The sequence below is a fragment of the Cariama cristata genome, unplaced genomic scaffold (assembly GCF_000690535.1).
Source record: "Cariama cristata isolate BGI_N322 unplaced genomic scaffold, ASM69053v1 scaffold2210, whole genome shotgun sequence".
Classification (NCBI taxonomy): domain Eukaryota; kingdom Metazoa; phylum Chordata; class Aves; order Cariamiformes; family Cariamidae; genus Cariama; species Cariama cristata.
In genome coordinates this window covers 42,775-62,580 of record NW_009595063.1, presented here as the reverse complement: position 1 = coordinate 62,580, position 19,806 = coordinate 42,775, and the positions used below count along the sequence as shown (strand labels likewise).

Here is a 19,806-nt window from a genome sequence, read left to right as displayed (position 1 = left end):
GGGCAGCATATTAATTGTTTTTTCCCCCCCCCCCCCCCAGTATCAATTCCATTATAATCTTGAGTACTAACTTGTCAAGAATAACAGGAGTAAAATAGTGAAATACAGACATCATGTATAAAATAAAGTGTTTACTTTTTCATTAAAAATATTTACACATAGTTTTGCTTTCTTTATGCACAGTCGTAAATGTAAGTTTAAAACTCAATTTTAAACACTGGGATTTCAAGAACACAAATTTATTGACTTCAAAATTAGCTTCCAGTTATCTGGCACACCTTTCCCTGGAACTCTCAGAAGGCATTTTACAATAAGTTGAGCTGGTAACAGCTATCCATTTCCAACAGACGCAGTCCTACCTGCCCTGCAATCTTCCCCCTTCTTGTGCATAGAAGCTGTTTTGCCTTGGACTATATTATTGCTTGTCTAACCCTTCAGTGACCAGGTCAGAAAGATAAACTAGTGAAAACTACTTTAAATTACTTAAAAAAAAAAAAAAAAAAACACAAAAAAACAAATTCCCAAGATCAAATAGGCATTAATTGACCTGAACGTCATCCTCCGTTAAATAGTATGTCCTCACCAGCTTTTGGTGAGGATGAGAGGAAACGGTCTCAAGTTGCACCAGGGGAAGTTTAGATTGGATATTAGCAAAAATTTCTTCACCAGAAGCGTTGTCAAGCACTGGAACAGGCTGCCCAGGGAAGCGATTGTCACCATCTCTGGAGGTATTCAAAAGACACGTAGACGTCGTGCTTAGGGACATGGTTTAGTGGTGGACTTGGTAGTGTCAGGTTAACAGTTGGACTTGATGATCTTAAAGGTCTTTTCCAACCTAAATGATTCTATGATAAAACCTGGTTTAAGAAAGTTGCATTGAAAAGCTACATATAAAGAGCAATTATTTTCTTAAGTTTAGCTACTCAAACCAGTGTGGGGCTAGATAAGCACCAGAAGATTGACACAAAACGGGCAGAAATTTGTCACCAGGGCCGAGGGAGAGAGTAAGACCACTTCTTTGCTCAGCACCTAACCACAAGACCATCTTAACTGCATTATGAAAGCAGTTAATAATAGAGGTCATAGAAGACAAGACAACAGTCTCTCCTGCTTACAACACATCAGAACAAAATTTCACATTGTATACCACGGTTTATTTCCTACAACTTGGACAGATTAACAGGAGACACCTGAAAAGTAACTCCGCTTGTTACTGCCAGATCTTGATTTCTCCAGCCCAATCACATGTTGCAAGGAGCGATGGCAAGACTGGGTGAAATATTGCGCTCACGCATGCTTCTTTATGTGCAGACAAAGTGCGAATAATCCTAGCAGTATGATAGTTGTAGAAAAACACTTTGCCATCTGAACTTCCTGTGACCAAAAGTGTTCCATCTGGAGAAAATTCACAGTCCACTGCAAATCCTTCCACCTGTGAAAATCAGTAACAGTGTAAATCCTGATGCTGATTAGAAAAGTTCATTGTGATATACTGAAAATGAATACAGTATAAAAAAAATTGTATCTTTAAATAAATATACACTAAGGACTTCTCCCGGTGTTTATTAAGACACAGCTATAACACAAACTTATTCAATCAAGCTATTAAGTATTCATAAAGTCTTCTAATAACTATTTTTTCAGAGTGCATATGATTCAAAATAGACTGGCACATGGGAAAGCAAATGAAGCCAATTAATATCTATCACTGATTTAAACTCAAACACTATTAGCAGACGTATTAAAGAGCACAGGTACTTTGCTATCTATCTTCCTTCTAGACTTAGATACTACTTCACTACTGTGAAGAAGGATACCTTATGTCCTTCATATCTTTTCTTTTTGTTGATTCGGTAAGGTCGCTGGGCAGAAAACAAAGCCATGTAGTTCCCATTCGTCTGAGCAACAAACACAGACTCCTTTGGGTGCAGAGTCAGACTTGGGCAAGTGTAACGCTCCTGAAAATAATTTTAAAGAAAGTTTTGTTGTATGAAACAAAAGATTTGTTCAAATGATTCAGGTTACCTTTTGACATATTTGAAAGACCATAAAAGGCAAGGTATACATAAGTCATCTCCATAGTATACATTATACAATGATACTTAACTCATTCTAAGCCACTGAAAGTCTTACACCAAGACAAATATAAAATCAAATCTCTACTCCAATTTCCTAGATACCAACTAAAATTCCATCTTCCTCTGAACTGTAATTATACTGCAGTACACCTGCAGAAAAGTAACTCCAACCTGATGGCATTCAATCATCCTCTTCCTGCCCAAGGAAAACTGAAGTTTGAATTTGAAAGTCAATCCTCTTCTCCCATATCTCTTCCCCCATAGCCATACTGTTCCTTCCATGTTACTTTGTACAGTTCTCAAATCCTCCATCTTCTCAGTTCTGCCCACACTGACAGAAATAGAAATCATCCCATTTAAACAGACCCCTTTCCGCACCCCACTCTTTAAAAAAAAAAAAAAAAAAGGAAAAAAAGGGATCATTACTAGCCTACTAAGTCAGAAGTTCTTTATGACAGTGATTTGCCATGTAGAGTACTGCTGGCTGTAAATTCATAAATATCTGCAAAAATTAATAACATTTGGCTTTACTCTAGTGTTCCTATTTAAGACTGAATTAAGATTACTTTCAAAACTCTGCATGGTGACTGCATCAGAAATCAACTGCTCTCACAAGGTTTCCACCAGGTCCAAACTTCTAGTTTCAGCTTCACCTAAAGACACAGCGCTGAATTTTGATACTATGAATACAAATTAAGAGAGCTTCGGCTGTAGGATGCGTCTGCATGTGAAGGATACCAGGCTGACAGTGACCACTGAACACCTTGGGAAGAACATCAGACTGGGTTTGTTGTGTGTTTTGGAAGTGATGAACTGGGAAGGAAGTTCTGGGTATTGTAAGGTATTGGGCACAGAAATCAAAACCAGGTTAGGCAGTGTGCCTGGTTAAGAGTGCGCTCCGTAGCAAAGAACTTCATGCTTCTGGGGAGAAAATGGGTCTAACATTAAAAGGTCAGAAAGTGCAACACAATCTGCAGGAGCACTGTGCTGTTATGCTGGGTATACTATAGTGATGGGTTATTTTAGAGCTCTTAACTATTTATTTGTTAAGGCAGACAAGCAACAGATCAAGTCCTGTTGGGATCTAATCTGTTTGAAGAGCTCAGGAGTTCTCTTCCACTTTGAAGGGTTCAAAGGTGAAATTCAGAAAAGTGAAGAACAGTTTCCAAAATCATCACCAAGTTTTGTTTACTCACAGTGCAGAAAAGGGGGAAAAAAGTTAATTTCAGAGATGCTGTAGTTGTAAGAAGGTAGGCTGGGGGTGGTGGGGGGGTCTTTGTTTGTTTGTTTGGCGTGGGATAAGGGAAAAAAGTTGATTGATTGTTTTTTACTCCTTGATACTGAACTGACTGGTCTGTCATTTACATATTCACAGCTTTTTTTTTTTCTTTTTTTTCCTATTGCCTATCCGAGATGTTGATAGATCCAATATTGGACAAAGACATAACTGGAAATTAAACATGAAACAATCCCATTAGATCATCAACTACATGTCCTTGTCAGTACAGAACTGTTCATTTCAGCCAAAAAGCATCTATGTACAATCCAATCATATTATATTACATAGGATATTAGACTTGGGTTTTCAAAAAAGACCCAGGGAGTTGGAATTATCTATCAACTTCCTTGGTAATCTCCTTTGAAGCTATCAGCCTTTCTAGACAATTTAGTCCATTAAATATCTTGCCTGGATAGATTATTGAGAGAAATACTGTACCTGCAGTGATAAAAGTAAATTCTGCCTCTGTGATTATGCTGTACTAGATACCTATATGCAGGCATTAGGTTGCTATTACTAAGCAAATGTTAAATTCAATTTGTCAATAGCGCTCATTGCAGCTGATGAAAAATGTATGAAAAACTGTGGGAAAAGAAACGCGGCACTATAGCAACTACTGCCACGTACTACCGGCAAGCTAGAATGACACTGCAGTGGCCTTGCCTAAATATAGTTTAGATGTTAGTGAATGAGCACTGAAATGTAAATATTTTTAACACAAGGAAACCTATCAGTCTTCAAGGTCATTTTTTAAGAATAAGCATTTTTAAAATAGAAAAATAAAGCAAGCCCTCAATTTGCATTAAGAGCATTTTATACATCACACAATGATCTTACAGAAAGCTTTTTTTAACAACACTGACAAGCATGAAATACTAAATCATGCCCCAAACAATACTAGTTGTTAATCTTACATGAAAAATCTGATTGGAGATTTTCGCAGCACTTTGGAAATCCCATGCAATAATGGTACGATCCGCTGAGTCCCGGCTTACTGCATCTGTGCTTGTAAGAAATTCTCTTCCTTCAGGGAGAAAGAGTATATCCAAAGTCTGTTGTACTGCAGCTTTGTACACTCTTAACACCTAGTGGATAAAAAAGTTTGTTATTTTTTGACAGATTACCTATGTTTTCTCTCTTTGTATTAATAACTATCAGGAAAATAATTAGGAAAAAATTAACCAGGAAAATTAAGTGAGATAAAAGCAAGCATCAGTTTGTACAATTTATAAGTTATATTTATATATACATAAGATTCTGTTAGAAATTGCCAAGGAAATAGAGTTAGATCCAGGAAGAACTTTAGACAATGCAACGTTGTGGAGCTGGGTCTACACAAACTCCCTTCTGTTTTATGAACTCTTCTAGATTCCCTAGAAGAGGCAAAGGAATCCTTGGTGGCAGGCTGGCCAACTTGGTGAGGCAGGCTTTAAACTGAAGGACTCATGGGGAGTGTCCAAAGTGGCAATGCTATGCCATTGCAACCAACTGAGGAATAAGCCAGGCCAACCAAAGCAGCGACAAACACTCCTTAGATGCCTCCCAATATGAGAACCGGAAGACCAGCCACCTGAAGGGTGTGTATACCAATACAAGCAGCCTGAGGAACAAATAGGAGGAACTGGAGCTCTGCGCTCAGTCAGGAAGTTATGATATCATAGGAATAAATGCAACACGGTGGCATAACTCACATGACTGGAAGATCGTGATGGATGGTTATAGGCTGTTTCATAAAGACAGGCAGGGAAGAAGAGGAAGAGGAGTCATGCTCTATGTTAAGGAGAACTTGAATATATAGAACTCAGCTATGGTGATTGTGGAAGTCCTGTCGAATGCCTCTGAGTCAATATCAAAGGGATCACCTCCAAGGGGCATCTTACAGTAGGCATCTGCTACTGACCTCCAAACCAAGACAATAAGGCAAATGAAGCAATATTTGGGTCACTTAAGTAAGCCTCAGGTCAACAGAACCTGGTTCTTATGGGTGACTTCAACTACCCAGACATCTGTTGGTAGAACAATACAGTAGCTCACATGTTGTCTGTCAAGTTCCTGGAACGCATAGAGGACTTCTTCCTCATACAAATGTTAGATGTGTCAACCAGGAATGAGGCACTGCTGGACTTGCTACTCACAAAGCAAGAAAACTTGCTTTGTAATATCTCAGTTAGTGATAGCCTTGGCTGCAGTGATCACAATATTGTGGAGTTTGGGATCCTGCTGAGCACGCTGAAGGTTAGTACTAAGACAAAGATTTTAGAAGAGTAAATTTCAGCTCAGTCAGAGCTAAGTTGGGAGGGATTACATGGGAAGCTTCCATGGAGGACAAAGGAGCTAGTGAGTGCTGAGATTTTTTCATCAACACTCTCCTGGAAGCACAAAAACAGTTCATTCCCTTTAAAGGCAAGGGAAGCAGGCAGAGCAAGAGTCCCCCTTGGCTTACCTGCGAGCTTCTGAGTCTGCTAAAAAACAAAAGAGAAGCATACTAGAGATGGAAAAACAGATGATCACCCGTTGAGAACTACAAGTGCATTGCCAGGGTGTGCAGACATGCAGTTTGAAAAGCAAAAGCTCCGCTCAAATAGAAATTGGTCAGAGATGTCAAAAACTACAAGAAAGGATTCTTCAGGTATATAAACAACAAGCAGAAACAGAAGGAACATATTGGCCCACTGTTAGACAGTAGAAGTGAATTAGTTACCAACAATGCTTAAAAGGCAGAGGTTCTTAACACTTTCTTCACCTCTGTCTTTACCAGCACTGTTGGAACCCAGGCCTTGAGAACAAAAATCCAGGTTGATGCAAACACAGACCCACCATCAGTGAAGAAAGAGTTGGTACGTGAACTATTACAGGAGCTTGATTCCTACAAATAGATGGGCCTTGACAATATCCACCCAAGGGTGTTAAGAGAGCTGGCTGACATTGTTGTGAGGCTGCTCTCCATAACCTTTGGGAAGTTGTGGAGATTGAGGAACATCCCAGAAGACTGGAAGAAGGCTAATGTCATCCCCCATCTACAAGAAGGGCTTAAAGGAGGATCCAGAAGTTATAGGCCCATCAGTCTTACTTCAGCCCCTGGGAAAGTTATGGAACAAATCCTCCTGGGGGCTATCACAAGTCAGATGAAGCATATGACTGGGAAAAGCCAGCACAGATTCACCAAGGGAAAACCATGCTTGACAAACCTGATCGCCTTCTATGACAGAGTAACCTGCTTGGTTGATGTGGAGCAAGCAACGGACACTGTCTACCTGGATTTCTCCAAGGCTTTCGATATGGTTTCCCACAGCCTTCTCCTTGAGAAACTGATGGGTTACAGTCTAGACAAGTGGTCTATGTAGTGGGTGGGGAACTGGCTGAGGGGCCAGACCCAAAGGGTGGTGGTCAATAGCTACTTTTCAAACTGGTGACCTGTCACAAGTGGAGTCCCCCAGGGATCTATATTGGGCCCAACGCTGTTTAATATCTTCATAAGTGATCTGGATAATGGGACCAAACATACCCTGGTGAAGTTTGCTGATGACACCAAACTGAATGGGGAAATGGACACTTCAGAAGGGAAAGCCACCCTGCAGGAAGACCTGGATAGGCTGGAAGAATGGGCTAACAAGAACCTAATGAAGTTCAACAAGAACAAATGTAAGGTCTTGCACCTTGGAAAACATAATCCAGGAGTGTAGAATAGGCTGGGATCTACCTGGCTGGGGAGCTACTCTGTGGAGAGGGACCTGGGGGTCCTGGTGGACAACAGGCTCAATATGAGTGAACAGCGTGCTGCTGCAGCAAAGAAAGACAACAGATGCTGGATTGCATCAATAAGGGCATCACCAGCAGAGATAAAGAAGTCATTATCCCACTCTACTCGGCACTTGTCAGGCCACACCTGGAATACTGCATTCAGTTTTGGTCCCTGCTATACAAAAAAAGATGTGGACAGGCTGGAGAGGGTCCAGAGAATGGCCACAAAGATGACAAAGGACTGGGAAGTTTGCCATATGAGGAAAAGCTGAGAGAACTACGTTTGTTCAGCCTTGAGAAAAGAAGGCTTATGGGAGACTTTATCACCACATTCCAGTATTTAAAGGGTGGCTAAGAAGAAAACGGAGACTCCCTTTTTACAAGGGTTCACATGGAAAAGACAAGAGGTAATGGGTACAAGTTACTGCTGGGGAGATTTCTGATTGGACATATAAGGAAAATTTTTCACAACGAGAATAACAAGTCATTGGAATAATCTCTCCAGGAAAGTCATGGATTCCCCAGTATTAGACACTTCTAAAAAGATTTGGCTGGACCGAGTGCTGGGCCATCTTGTCTAGACCATGCTTTTGCCATGGAAAGTTGGACCGGATGATCCTTGATGTGCCTTCCAACCTGGTATTCTATGATTCTATGATTGAACTCAGAGCACTCTCAGGATCAGTCTGAGGATCTCTCCTTCCTCCTTCCAGGAAACTTCAGAAGTGTAAGTTTTTTGGTCTTTTTGTTCTCAAAATCTTCATCTAGTTATAGAGCCACGGAAAGGAAAGTAATTAGGTTAGTGGGGATTTGGGACTTGTAGGTACAAAAAAGATGCAGCAGAAGTGAATATTCTTGTTGATCATTCTGGAATTATAAATCACTGTTTACGACAGGATGATTAAATTTGATCATTCAAGGCTCTCCCAGTCCCTTGCTGCTGTGTGTCATTGTTTAACTTGCAAGTGGTGAAACCTTGGTGTCAGGATTGTACAACAAGGGCGCAAAGCTTGCATGCTCAGTCAGAAACTGCCCATGAGGCCAATGTGGACGTACTCAGCAGAAAGGTACACCATTCACCCTGCAGAAGATATCTCAATCCCATTAAGGATTCGGTCTGCCACCCTCCCCTGAAAAAAGAAACCCAAGCAGAGTTTGCACTTTTAAAGTTCTGCTATCGAGGGAGTGATGGAGGTGACAGGGGTGCTGCTGTAAAACAGTTCAGTGCTTTACAGACTCAGTCAGGATCCTGCCTTGGTCTATGGGGATTCAATCCCACACCTCACCTGCCTACCAACTGTCCTGGCAAAAGGCAGTCTCTGCTTCTTCTCCTGAAGCAGAGGTTTCTTCTATCACTCTGCTGAAAATGCAGGTAAAGAGTCATGAATACTTCAAAGCACATCTGGGCTCAAGAGTAAGTAATGTGGCTCACCCACTAGTTCCTATCACATAATTAATGCATATGAACAATCTCTAAAGAAGTTTGTCATGTGAAAGGAAATATCAAAGTTCCCAAATCTTCTTCCCAGATCAAAAACATCAGAGTTCCCAAATCTAGATCCTCTTTTAGGACTTACACCAAAGTGGGTGGGATCCATGCAGAAACAGGTCCTCAGCCACAGGATTCTGAATATTTTAACAGCCTGTGAGTTGGATCTTAAAAAGTAAGAGAGATTTTGAACTATTCTAAGGAATACATGAACAATTTTAATTTCCTTTCTTTCCACCTTTCTTCATGAAATTCTGCATCTATGTTGTCCACTTTGAATTTTGCAAATCAATACTTTTGCTTTATTTTTCTCTGATTTGCCTCCAGTGAAGAGAAACTTCAATGCAGGTGGCCAGATCAAAGTAATCCATCTCTCTGAACATGGTGATCCTTAAAACTAGGACACTGGAAGACTCCTAGTTATTAATATCTAAATATCTCTCTCTCCAAGATAGCTAAAACATAGCAGCCTGCACTTCCAACAGTGTTCAGAGGTAAGTCCTTCCTCTAACGTCACTAGAGAAACCAACAGAGCCGACAGAACACTTGAAGCATTATACTGAAACAGTTCCCAACTTTGTGAGGCATTTCAGCGCCTACCTTATACCCCTCATATAGCATGTGACTACTGACTTCAGGGCCCAGATCTTTTACAGGTACTGTAAGCACTTACACTTTTTAAAACATAATTTTCAGGTGTTGCAGTGAAATATCCTGGATTATACCTCCGTTTTAGACTTTAACCAGTAAAAGAAAAATTGTTTCAATTATCAAACACAGCATGAGAACTTCTTGATTTCTTGCCTCAAGCCCTAAAATCTATGACTGTTCATCATAGATTTTGAACTGGAAATGTTCAGAACTAGCTGATCCTCCTTTAGGGTATCGATATTCTAGATGATCTCCTGAGGTCCCTTCCAGCTCTGCTTCCTGTGATCTTGTCATGGAGAAGGATGGCAGCAGCAGCTGCTCCAATTGCTCTTCACGGGCTCTGTGAAATGTACAGTTTAGAAACACGATGTTTGCATTCAGTGAAGAACCTCAGTCATGCAAGCACCCTACACACCCTGTAATAACATCAACAAGATGTAAACCTGCAGACTCAAAAAACTGGCATAGTTTTCAGCAATCTGCCTGCAATTTTAAGACAGAGAATATACAAATGCATTACTTGCTCTCACCAGATTTTCAGCCTAGGAATCTGCATAATATACAAAGCAATTAAACTTTGTAAAGCCAAAAGTGATATTTGCATATTTATAGCCTCCACTTTCTCTATGGAGAAATCACCATGCATAGCTATTTCTTCACAGAGTTATAAAAGGAAGTCCATAGTTCATTAGTAAAGTAGAAAATTAAGCTATTTTGAAGGAGCAAAAATTAAAAGAAAAAAAAACCAAACTAAAAAAAAACTCCACAAAATATAATAGCTGCTTGGAATGAGAAATGGAAAACCATACAGAAACCTGACAGCTGTAGAAACTGCAGAAGAACTGAAATAAAGTCAAATGGAGAGGAGGGGGCACAAAAGGTTCAAGGGTTCTACCACCCCAACAGACTGAAGGCAGCAGCTACTTAGCAGCAGGCACCTTCACGGAAGTGACAAGTCCCAACCCGAGAGTTGGCAAGATCAGAGCACGGAGCAGCACAAACATATAGAAACAGGGACAGGGAGGCAGAAACAAAGGCCAGTTGGTGCTACGAAATGAAGAATAATTATATAGAGCAATAAATTATAATAAAGTCCCAAACAATGATTCACAGTAGTGATTCTTTAGTATTTTCTTATTTTAAAGATGAAAAGTCAGACATAGTCTTTGGGTCTTTGTCTTCTTAAAAAAAACTTGTGAAATGTACATAGGTATGTATTCACACATACACTGTTGTCCAGCACTGTTAAGGGGTTAGGGTTTAGGTTTGGGACTTATTTTTAACAGGTTTTGGAGCAACAGGCATCTCACAGGAAGGAAAAAGAAGAGACTGTGAAGTTGGTAACATGCACATACTTTTAATTTTTGCTGAAATCCTGTTGGCCTCTTACATAAACTGCCATTATCAATTTAAACATTTTCACTGCTAATGATTAAATATTATTTGCTTGTCTGTTATTTAATAGGATATCTAACACAATTACCTCTGCAACAGGAAACCGTCTTTATAAAAATTAGTACAAAATATCATCTTTTTCTATATGTTTGATATGTACCTAAGAAAAATTATGCTGTTTCATCTTCAAACCACATAGTAAGAACTGACTCAGAGAATAATAAATTAACATTTTGAAGAGCAGCTAGGAACTTGATATACATCGTATTTAAATTCTCCCATAAAGATAGCTTTCAAAAATAACTAATTGCAACACCTCTGCTCAGAAAAGCACTCATAATTAAACCTGCTTTGTTCTACCTTAGACAATTAATTCATGACATGCCTGAGGAACTTGCTTGGGGAAAGTACCAGTTTCCCTACCCTGCTGGCTTTAGTTTGTTAATAACAGCTTTTGCCCTTTTTCTATTTGCAGATTTATCACCCATAAGCATTGGAAAACCACAGTCCACTTCTTCAATTTAAGCATTTTCTGGACATAAAAGACATCATTTCAAAGGAAGGCCTAATAGTTTCTGGTGTCAACACAATCCAACATAATAATAAAGCTTCTTCACTAAGGCAAGAGTTCATGGCTGCAGGCATTCGACAAGAAAGGTAATTTAAGCAAATTAAATCAGTTTCAAACAGATTCTTATGGTTCTGGTGATCTGAAAAGCATGCTGTGATGCTGAATTCAAGGTGTATATTTCAGATGGGTGTTCTATAATACTCCTCTGCATAAAGAACATGCAATGCCTAGTATTTTTGTCAAGAAAGCTCAAAGCCTTCACATAAGCTATTCAGAAGCTGTGGCTTGCGTCAGCTCTGTGCTGGTCACCTGCAACCTATGTGCACTGCACTCTCCTAAAAGCCCCTCAAGCTTATGCAAGTGATGAGAATGAAACATGCTTTTATAGTCATTGCCCTGAGCATCGGGAGATGAGGTCTCAAAACAAATCTAAGAGGACTACAGTCAATCTGGATGGTCATGGAAAAAACCCTTAATTGGTCAGTGCCATGGCTTACAAATTGTAAAAATGGCCATATTTTTTCTTGCACTTCCTGTCCTGTCTTTTTAGGTTGAGTGCATTAGCATGAAACTGCCTCTTCCTGCTGGTATGTTGGGTAACCTACGCAATGGGCAACTGATTTAAGTGTCCTCTGTGAAACAGTACTACACCATTACTAGTAATAAAAATTGCATTTTAACTTAAAAGCAAGCTTATTTTGCACAAAATAGAAGCTTTTTTATCTACTGCAGTGCAAGGCATTTGTGTTTATCTATTCTAGAGTAAGGTGTTGAGGCAGATGACTATTATTTTCTTTTTAGCTACATGTTCACAACAAAACCACAACCACATGACAAATTCAATTTATGTCTCTGATCTCCATCTGAAAACTATAATGGCAATTTTAATCAAAACACATGACAACAACACAGACAAGAAGATCAAGCATGCTACAGTCTTATGTTCTTTTAAAGTCTTTTAACATGAGACTGCTGTATTTCTTTTTATGTAATTGAAGAAAATTATTTTGCTGTTTAAGTTTTTTCCTGTTTGTAACTGCTTTGTTTTCAGACACAGTTCAAGATTATCAAGGGGTCTTGAGAATAATTAAAAGGAAAGGGAGCCTCATTAAAATGAAGAAGTGGTTGAGCTTAATCTGATATCGATCTATAAGACTTCAGGTATGAACAATTTACACTGGTTTTTTTTAAGTCACTTTCAGATTGCTTGAGAAGGCACAAGAATATTGTGATGGAAAGTGTCAATCATTTATTAGAAAAAAAATATTTTCCCATCAGAATTTTTATTTTAAATTATGTCCCCATCTCAAATAGGATAAGAAGTGAAATCTGTATATAGGAAACACACAAGGAACATCTGAGATATAGAATGGATTTTCTATGAGGAGTAATAAGCAAGGACTTCTCAGTACAGAAATAAGACAACCAAGGGGAATTTGAAAGAATCGGAAATAAAGTCTGAGCAGAACGGACAAGGTGAACGGTTTCTTCCATTATAAGAATTTAGACTCCAAACTAGCAGGAGGCAGCTTCAAAACACACTGAGAATGAGATGCTTCTTTCTGTAGCATCCTTGCTACAGGATGTTGCAGACGTAAAAAAATCAAGAACAACCAATTCCACAGCGTGAAAACTTGAAGAGCGCCAGGAGAGACAAAGATGCTATCTGGGGTGCAGGAAGTCTTCTAACAGTAAGTTAGAAAGGCCTAGGTAACCATTGCAGGGAACTGTGATAAAGAAGTTTGCTGTGCTTTCATATTCTTGTTTATTAAAGTATACTGGTCGCTGCTGAGGGTGTAAAATTTGTCTAGAAATGGGCTGAAACTGGAACGGCTATTCCCCAACAGCTTCTCACTTGAATACTCATGCTCCAGAAGGAGGCATGTTTTGTTCCTGGCCCATTTCAGTCTCTCCAGGAGCAGTTGCTCCAGGAAAGACTGTATGCACAGACAGGTCTACGATTCTCATCTGTGAAACCATTATATGAGGTTTCCAAATAAACACAGCAGGACTGCTCATGTGTGTGGTACAGCCACAGAAAATGTGCCTTCACACTAAGAAAGGACCCCTGAATGTCAACATTTAAAAACAAATGTCATTACACAAGTACAAATGTACCCCCACCATATTTCTTTGAACTTTTTGTCCACAGATTCAGTAAGGATTTCTGTGACTGTGAGAAGAATAACTTTAGTTTTCTAAAGCGCTGAATAAATCATCTTATTTTAATTATGTTGTTCTTTCTAATACTACCAGTACATGACAATGTATTGGCTGTTTCTATAGAAACTAGAAGTGCAAGTAGCTCTACCAATTTCTACAGCTTTTTTTCATATTTATATGCCATCCAGAGACAAATTCATTAGGTCTCCTAAATACTTGCTACTTAAAATGACTGCATCTCATCTGAAAGAAATTGCAATAGAATGTTTCCAAGGAAACAAATGCACTGTACTTGTGCTCTAAATTTATTAATTTTTTTAACAGTGCTTTAATGACTTAGGCTTATTTCTTTATAAACTCAAGCATGGAAAAATAGTTCAACAACATAAAGAGCATCTCTTTCATTTTTTCTTTTTAAGCATAAAGCTATAAATGATAGTTGCAATTTTATGGCTAAATAATGTTCAATCCAGAGTAATAAACCAAGATGGGGAAAAAAAAAACAACCTGTGTCACTCTGCTTTCTTCCCTGTTAATAATAAAAATCTGCGGTGCATTTCTTGACTAATTTTAAGAGCTCAAAATAACTGCTTCCACCATTTTTCTAGTTAATTTGTTCTACATCTTAGAAGACCTCAATTTCCAAAATGGGAACTATGTGTAAATCTTCAAATCTAAGTTTTCCTTAAATTTGCCTATCAATCCAACAGATTAACTTTGCATTCATCTTTTTTGAAACCTTCCTTATGTCCTGACAAGATTTTGTTATTAATTCGAAAAGGTTGGAGCTTTGTATTCATTCGTACTCTTCCCATGTCTAATAAGTTATTGCTATTTTTCCTGCATGATATTCTATTCCTTTTTTTTTTTAAATTGATTGTGCTAGCATGACACTTTCCGTAACAAACACTTCTCAAAAATAAAATAATAAATGTTGTCTCCATTTGGAGCCGTGCCTGAAGCACTTCACAAAATTTCTCCCAGTCAGTTTTCTTTCTTGGGAATCTCCCCTTCAGCTAGTTTTTTATTTTACAATATCTAGGCTAGTCCCTGCCTTCTCCAGCTTCTCTAATTGCTCTATCAAAGTCCAAAACCATAGAGACATCAAGTAAGCTTCACACAATCACCTTCACTTAACTCCTATAATTTATTTTTTTTAGAATTTAATTTATTCCTATATCTGTAATTAATCATTCCTCCAAAATCTGTTCTGTGGCTGTGTCAGGGCATACTACTGAGTATCCACTGCCTGATGCCCCTCCCCTCTTTTCCTCCATAAGCAGTGGATTTGCATTCATGGAGGTCTAAGAGCTTCAAATATTGCTTAAAGATCAGAGCCACAGCCCTGTCGCCTTCCACTTACTCCCTCTCCAGATTACTGTATGGTGCTTCGTCCAGACTTGCTGTTCTGACAGCTATAGCAGATAGCTCTTGCCAAAGCTCCAACGAGCCTCAGTGGTTTATGAGACAGAACACATGAACATCAACAGACAAGAGATCAAAAACAGAGTACATCCAACAGCTGAATAAATTATTCCTCTATTTTTAAGAGTCAAAAAAAAAATGTTAGCAATCTCCCTATCTTTAGAGTTCCTTGCATTTCTGTATGCACATGACAAAGAACCAGTACCTGAATGCTTACAAAATGCATGTTTCATCGATCAAAGCAGAATGTAAATAGAAGGCAAAATATGCAAAACTCAAAAATAATTATATGGATACATTTAGAAAATTTAAATTAATACATTCAGATGCAAGTTCTTGAGTGCTGTATGTCCTTTCAGCAGAACTAATAGCATCCCTGCTTCACACTAGGCAAATCTTGCTGACACATGTAAATAAATATTTTCTATTCAGTTTGACAATTCACTCATGATATAAAAAACTTTAGTTCCTTTAAAAGTATTACAGTACAAGACAGTTACAGTTGTAGTCTTGTTCTGATATTACATCTGTGTAAGCTTAGAAACTCAAAACGAAAAAAATTACCAGTAGTCATATTTTCTTTTGTGAACACATTAAAGTCCTTATTGCTGAGCTAAAATATACAAGTCTGAACCCTTTGTTCTCTTTGATATTTCAAGGAATATTAAAATTTCAGGTAGAATAAGTGGTTGGAATATATATTGTCTCCTGTCTGAAAAGCTAATGTAGATCAGCCAAAATGGAGACCGACTCTGTAATTCAATTGGCTTGTGCCGAACATCTTAAGAAATTCTTCCACAGCTCAGAGAAAGGAAATACTTCTAAAATACATAACTACTTTAAGGTGTCAGTGTTACTGCACAATTCTTTTTACAGGGTTTTTCTAGGTTCAGCTCCAAGGCCCAAAGATCTCATGGGGGCTGTTCAATATGATGTTCTCTCCTTGGCTGACACTGCAGAGACTTTTTTTTTTTTTTTTTTAACCATAGAAGCTCATTTCCAAGTTTTCTGGTCTTTTCATAAAGTCTTTATAAACATTCTCCAAATGTTTCATAAATTTAATCAATCTGTTATACAGCAATATAAGATCTCCAGAATAATCTCTTTGCCAGAGCAACAAAACTGGGTTTAACACAAACAGAAATAAATACCACTATAATAAATCTCTACATGCTACTCAACTGCCTTTTTTATTCTTTTTTTTTTTTCTTCAGGCTTTGATTACTTTCCTCTGTAATTTTCAGATGCCTGTACACTTTACATTTCACTGAGAAGTTAACAAGCTGTTCCATCCATTCATTTCTCTGAAGTATATTGCTTAGCTTTACATTGAAGATTTTAACTCCCTTATCGTTCTTTTATTCTTTATCTTGCTCAATACCCAATGCTACATTTGAAATCATTTTGCCTATCTGCCCAACAGAACAAGAATAGAAATAAATGTCTTTCTACATTCCTCCTTTTATTTTATTTGATATCTGCCTTTCTGATTAATAGCCTACCGTACATTTCCCAATGTTTTAGTAGCTGAAAGGCTGTCTCAAACCTATCTTCACACATTTTCTTTGGGACTTAGAAATCCAAATTCTATGCCACATTCAATACATGAATAAATATTAGTAATTCATGCTCATTAATTTATGCTCCTGTTAAAAATCAGTTGCCTATCAAAATCAAAGCGAGATTTCAGAAGTAATAATTTGGAAAAATTCCACTATCACCATTCTATGCCATCAGCAGAAAGCACCAATGTGGCACAATAGCAGAAAGCAGCCCATTTCAACCACTGCATGTATGTGTAATTGGACAATATTTTTGTTATTAGTCGTTCTCTCTCTCTGTGATGTTTAATGCTTTACTCTGAATTTCCACCAAAAATTCTCTCATTTCCTGATACACAATTATCATTTTGTGTCACATAGTTAAATTTAAGATGTGCAAGCAGATAGCCTGTTAAAACACAGGAGTACATCCTAAAGAATGACCTCTGAAATTTAATTATCAACGAATGCTGAAATTGAGTTGTCAATGTGCAATGAGTAATAAGATTCAAGCTCTTGATTTAGGGTGCTCACTCTATTGACAAAATATGCTGCAAAGCCTGAAAAGGCTACCAGGAGTTTGATCATGGGAACAAAAAGAATCATTAGTTCACCCACACATTGTTCCAAGCTGAATGACAGGTTAACACACTTGAAAGAATAGGCAAAACAGGAAAATCTTGTGATGAATTAGGATGAAAGCGCTTTAAACATATCAAGGTTGTTTGCATCAAAACTGAAACAAAGTGGCAAGAGGCCTCAGACATCTATTTCAATTAATAGCAAATGGTACTTGTTAGAACAGCATAAATTTCAAAATATTGGCCAGGACACTTTAACCAATCTTGAATATGGCCATAACTGTGTAAGATGGAAAAGACAGAAAGTCTGCCGGTTTTATCTTGTGAATAAAGACAGCAATATAAGCTGAAAGGAGGAATACTTGAAGAATCCATTGAAATCCCTCGGACTAGGGAGAAGTAGACATGAGATACTGATGATATTGATGATTCACGCCTGACCAAATACTGTTCTATGGCTGAGAGTTTGAAATGTAACTATGTTATTCTGCAGTAATGATACATAGGTGATACTCATCGTTCTTCAAGAAGAAGCCTTAAGCAATCAAATCAGAGTTTGATATTTTTCCCCTTTTCTCCATTCAGAGACGACCTTCCACATTCACTCAGTACACACACACAGTTCTTCAAATTTTAAAATCAATACAAATGTAGATGTCTAACAGTCTACACCTATCACTGAGCTACAGCTACCTCAGATGGGGGGGGATTAAAAAAAAAAAAAAAAAAAAAAATCGAAATATAACAGAAGATCTCTCCCCTTTTTGGAAATGTTTCATAACCACATAGGTTATGGACAGCTAAGTATTCAATTGCAGCCTGCACCTCCTCTCCACAATTAAGGTCTACTGTTATGAGAATCTCGAGAAAGAACAATTGTATTCCCTACTTCATTTGGATGCTATGAAACCACTGACACTGCTGTTCAGGAGAGAAGACTTCTATCGTCTTTCTTCTCCAGTCCCCTGCCAGAAAAAAAAACAGTGGTTTTGGTCTACAGTAAATCTACAGGGTGACCTCTGATCATCTGGAAGGAACACCCTCTGGACTGGTACTGTTTCCCATTTGTGTGATACATAGTTTCATGTTCTACAAGTTGCCCACACTGAAGACAGTATACCAAAATCACTTACTGACAACACCAGAATACTGTATACCAGTGCAAGGCAGGGGGAGGGAGGGAAGAGTTTACTATGGAAAATCTCATAACTTTTAAAATAGTTACATAGGTATTCTTTATGATAAGTATTTACAATTTTGCAATGTAAAACTTGAATCATCTTCCTTCATAGAGCTGTGCTTTGAGTATTTCCTTATATCCTTATCAAAGAAAACCAGCCATCATCCAAGCATGATGGATCCAATAAATCCCATTGCACTTTTTACAAAGGTTTTCAGACTGACACTGTAAGTCTGAAACTCATAGTAAATTTATTTTCAGAACAGCCTCAGACTTGGCAGTCTTGATATGTACTTACTAATGTTTTTCTATTAAGAGTTTATTCATGTGAGGGAAGTCTATGGCATAGATCCTAGACAATTAAATTATTTTCTCAAACACCAGTGACAAATCCAAAGGAACAACCACAGCACAGGAACGAGATTGTTAATTGCACAAGAATACTGTGTTTCCTCAAGAGAGCAACTCCCATAATGATTTCAGAGCTCTCCTGTTAGAACCCTCATACCTGAGAGGCATCTACCTACATCTCTCACGTATTATTCTTAGTACAAAGTCACAGACAAAGTTTGGATAAGCAATCTTATCTTTTTCAGATCTCTCTGTCACCCTCAAGACCAAACAGATGGTTAACTACAATGAGTAGGATCTACCCACATAGAAATTCAAAGGAAAACAAAGAACTACTCACTTTACAGTCACGGTTGCTCTTTGAGCTGTTCTGTACATGAGGATGTCAGTTTGCCTTACGCTTCCACTGGCAGACTACAGCTCTGGTCTTATGTTGTTCTTCATACTTCATGATAAAGTAAAGGTAGAGGCTATACGTGCCTCTCTGTGGCCCTTCATGAATGTAAAAATTACTCCAGGCTTCTACACGAAAGGTACAGGTACACACATCCTGACTGACATGTAACAGCTTGAAGAGCAAGTTAGCTGTATTGCTTCCTAGTATGCAACTGCTTTTCACAATCCCCAAGTGAGCTATTGGCTTTATTTCATTCAACTATATGTTACTCATATTTACATTAACCAAAAAAAAACCATATGTTTTGTGTACAATGTTCCCCTTCATGCTTCAAGAACATTACAGAGGTTCGTATCAACAAATGGCAACACAATCAATGACAAATGCAAAATACTTCAGAACAACATTTCAACAAAGACCAGTACATCTAGCAACTTAGTAATGCATAGCACAGCCAACCTAGGAAACACTCTAAAAGAGAAAGAGAAAAAAGATTTCCATTACCTTGGAAGTCCTTATATCCCAAGCTTTAACTTCTGGGCTGAACCCTCCACAAATGAAAATATTTGACTCTGTAGGGTGGAACTTCAGCGCGCTGATCCTAAATTCATTTTTGCTGCTAAATATCTGCTTCCCTAAAATAAAGTGAGAAGTGGAGATTGAAATTTGAGCAGAAAATGAAATATGTTATTAATTTCAACATAGTTTCAAAAATATCAAGGTTGTCAAAGGTGAATATGTTTATATTAACACATTTCAAGTAGCTGGGGCTACTCTGATTTACTGAAAATACAAGACTGAACTCACTAATTTCTATTCATGTGAAATTGCTTCTGCTCACGGGCCTCTGCACCACTGCTTCCACTGAAAGGACAGAACAAGTGGTTTCCCACCCTAAGGAGAGGAGCTCCACCAAGGACCCAGTTCAGTCGACATGCAGGACTAAATCTACAAATCTAATGGT

At 38.2% G+C, this 19,806-nt stretch overlaps 1 protein-coding gene across 1 annotated transcript in view; it reads right to left on the bottom strand.

The window, feature by feature from the left end:
* Positions 1-1,210: 1,210 nt before the first annotated feature.
* Positions 1,211-19,806, bottom strand: part of WDR25 (WD repeat domain 25) — a 58,887-nt gene continuing 40,291 nt past the window's right edge. The window contains exons 3-6 of the mRNA XM_009700318.1: positions 19,347-19,477; positions 4,272-4,442; positions 1,818-1,958; positions 1,211-1,432 (exon numbers count right to left, since the gene is read on the bottom strand). Coding sequence (XP_009698620.1) covers positions 1,211-1,432; positions 1,818-1,958; positions 4,272-4,442; positions 19,347-19,477 — 665 coding nt within the window. The remainder of the gene's footprint in view (positions 1,433-1,817; positions 1,959-4,271; positions 4,443-19,346; positions 19,478-19,806) is intronic.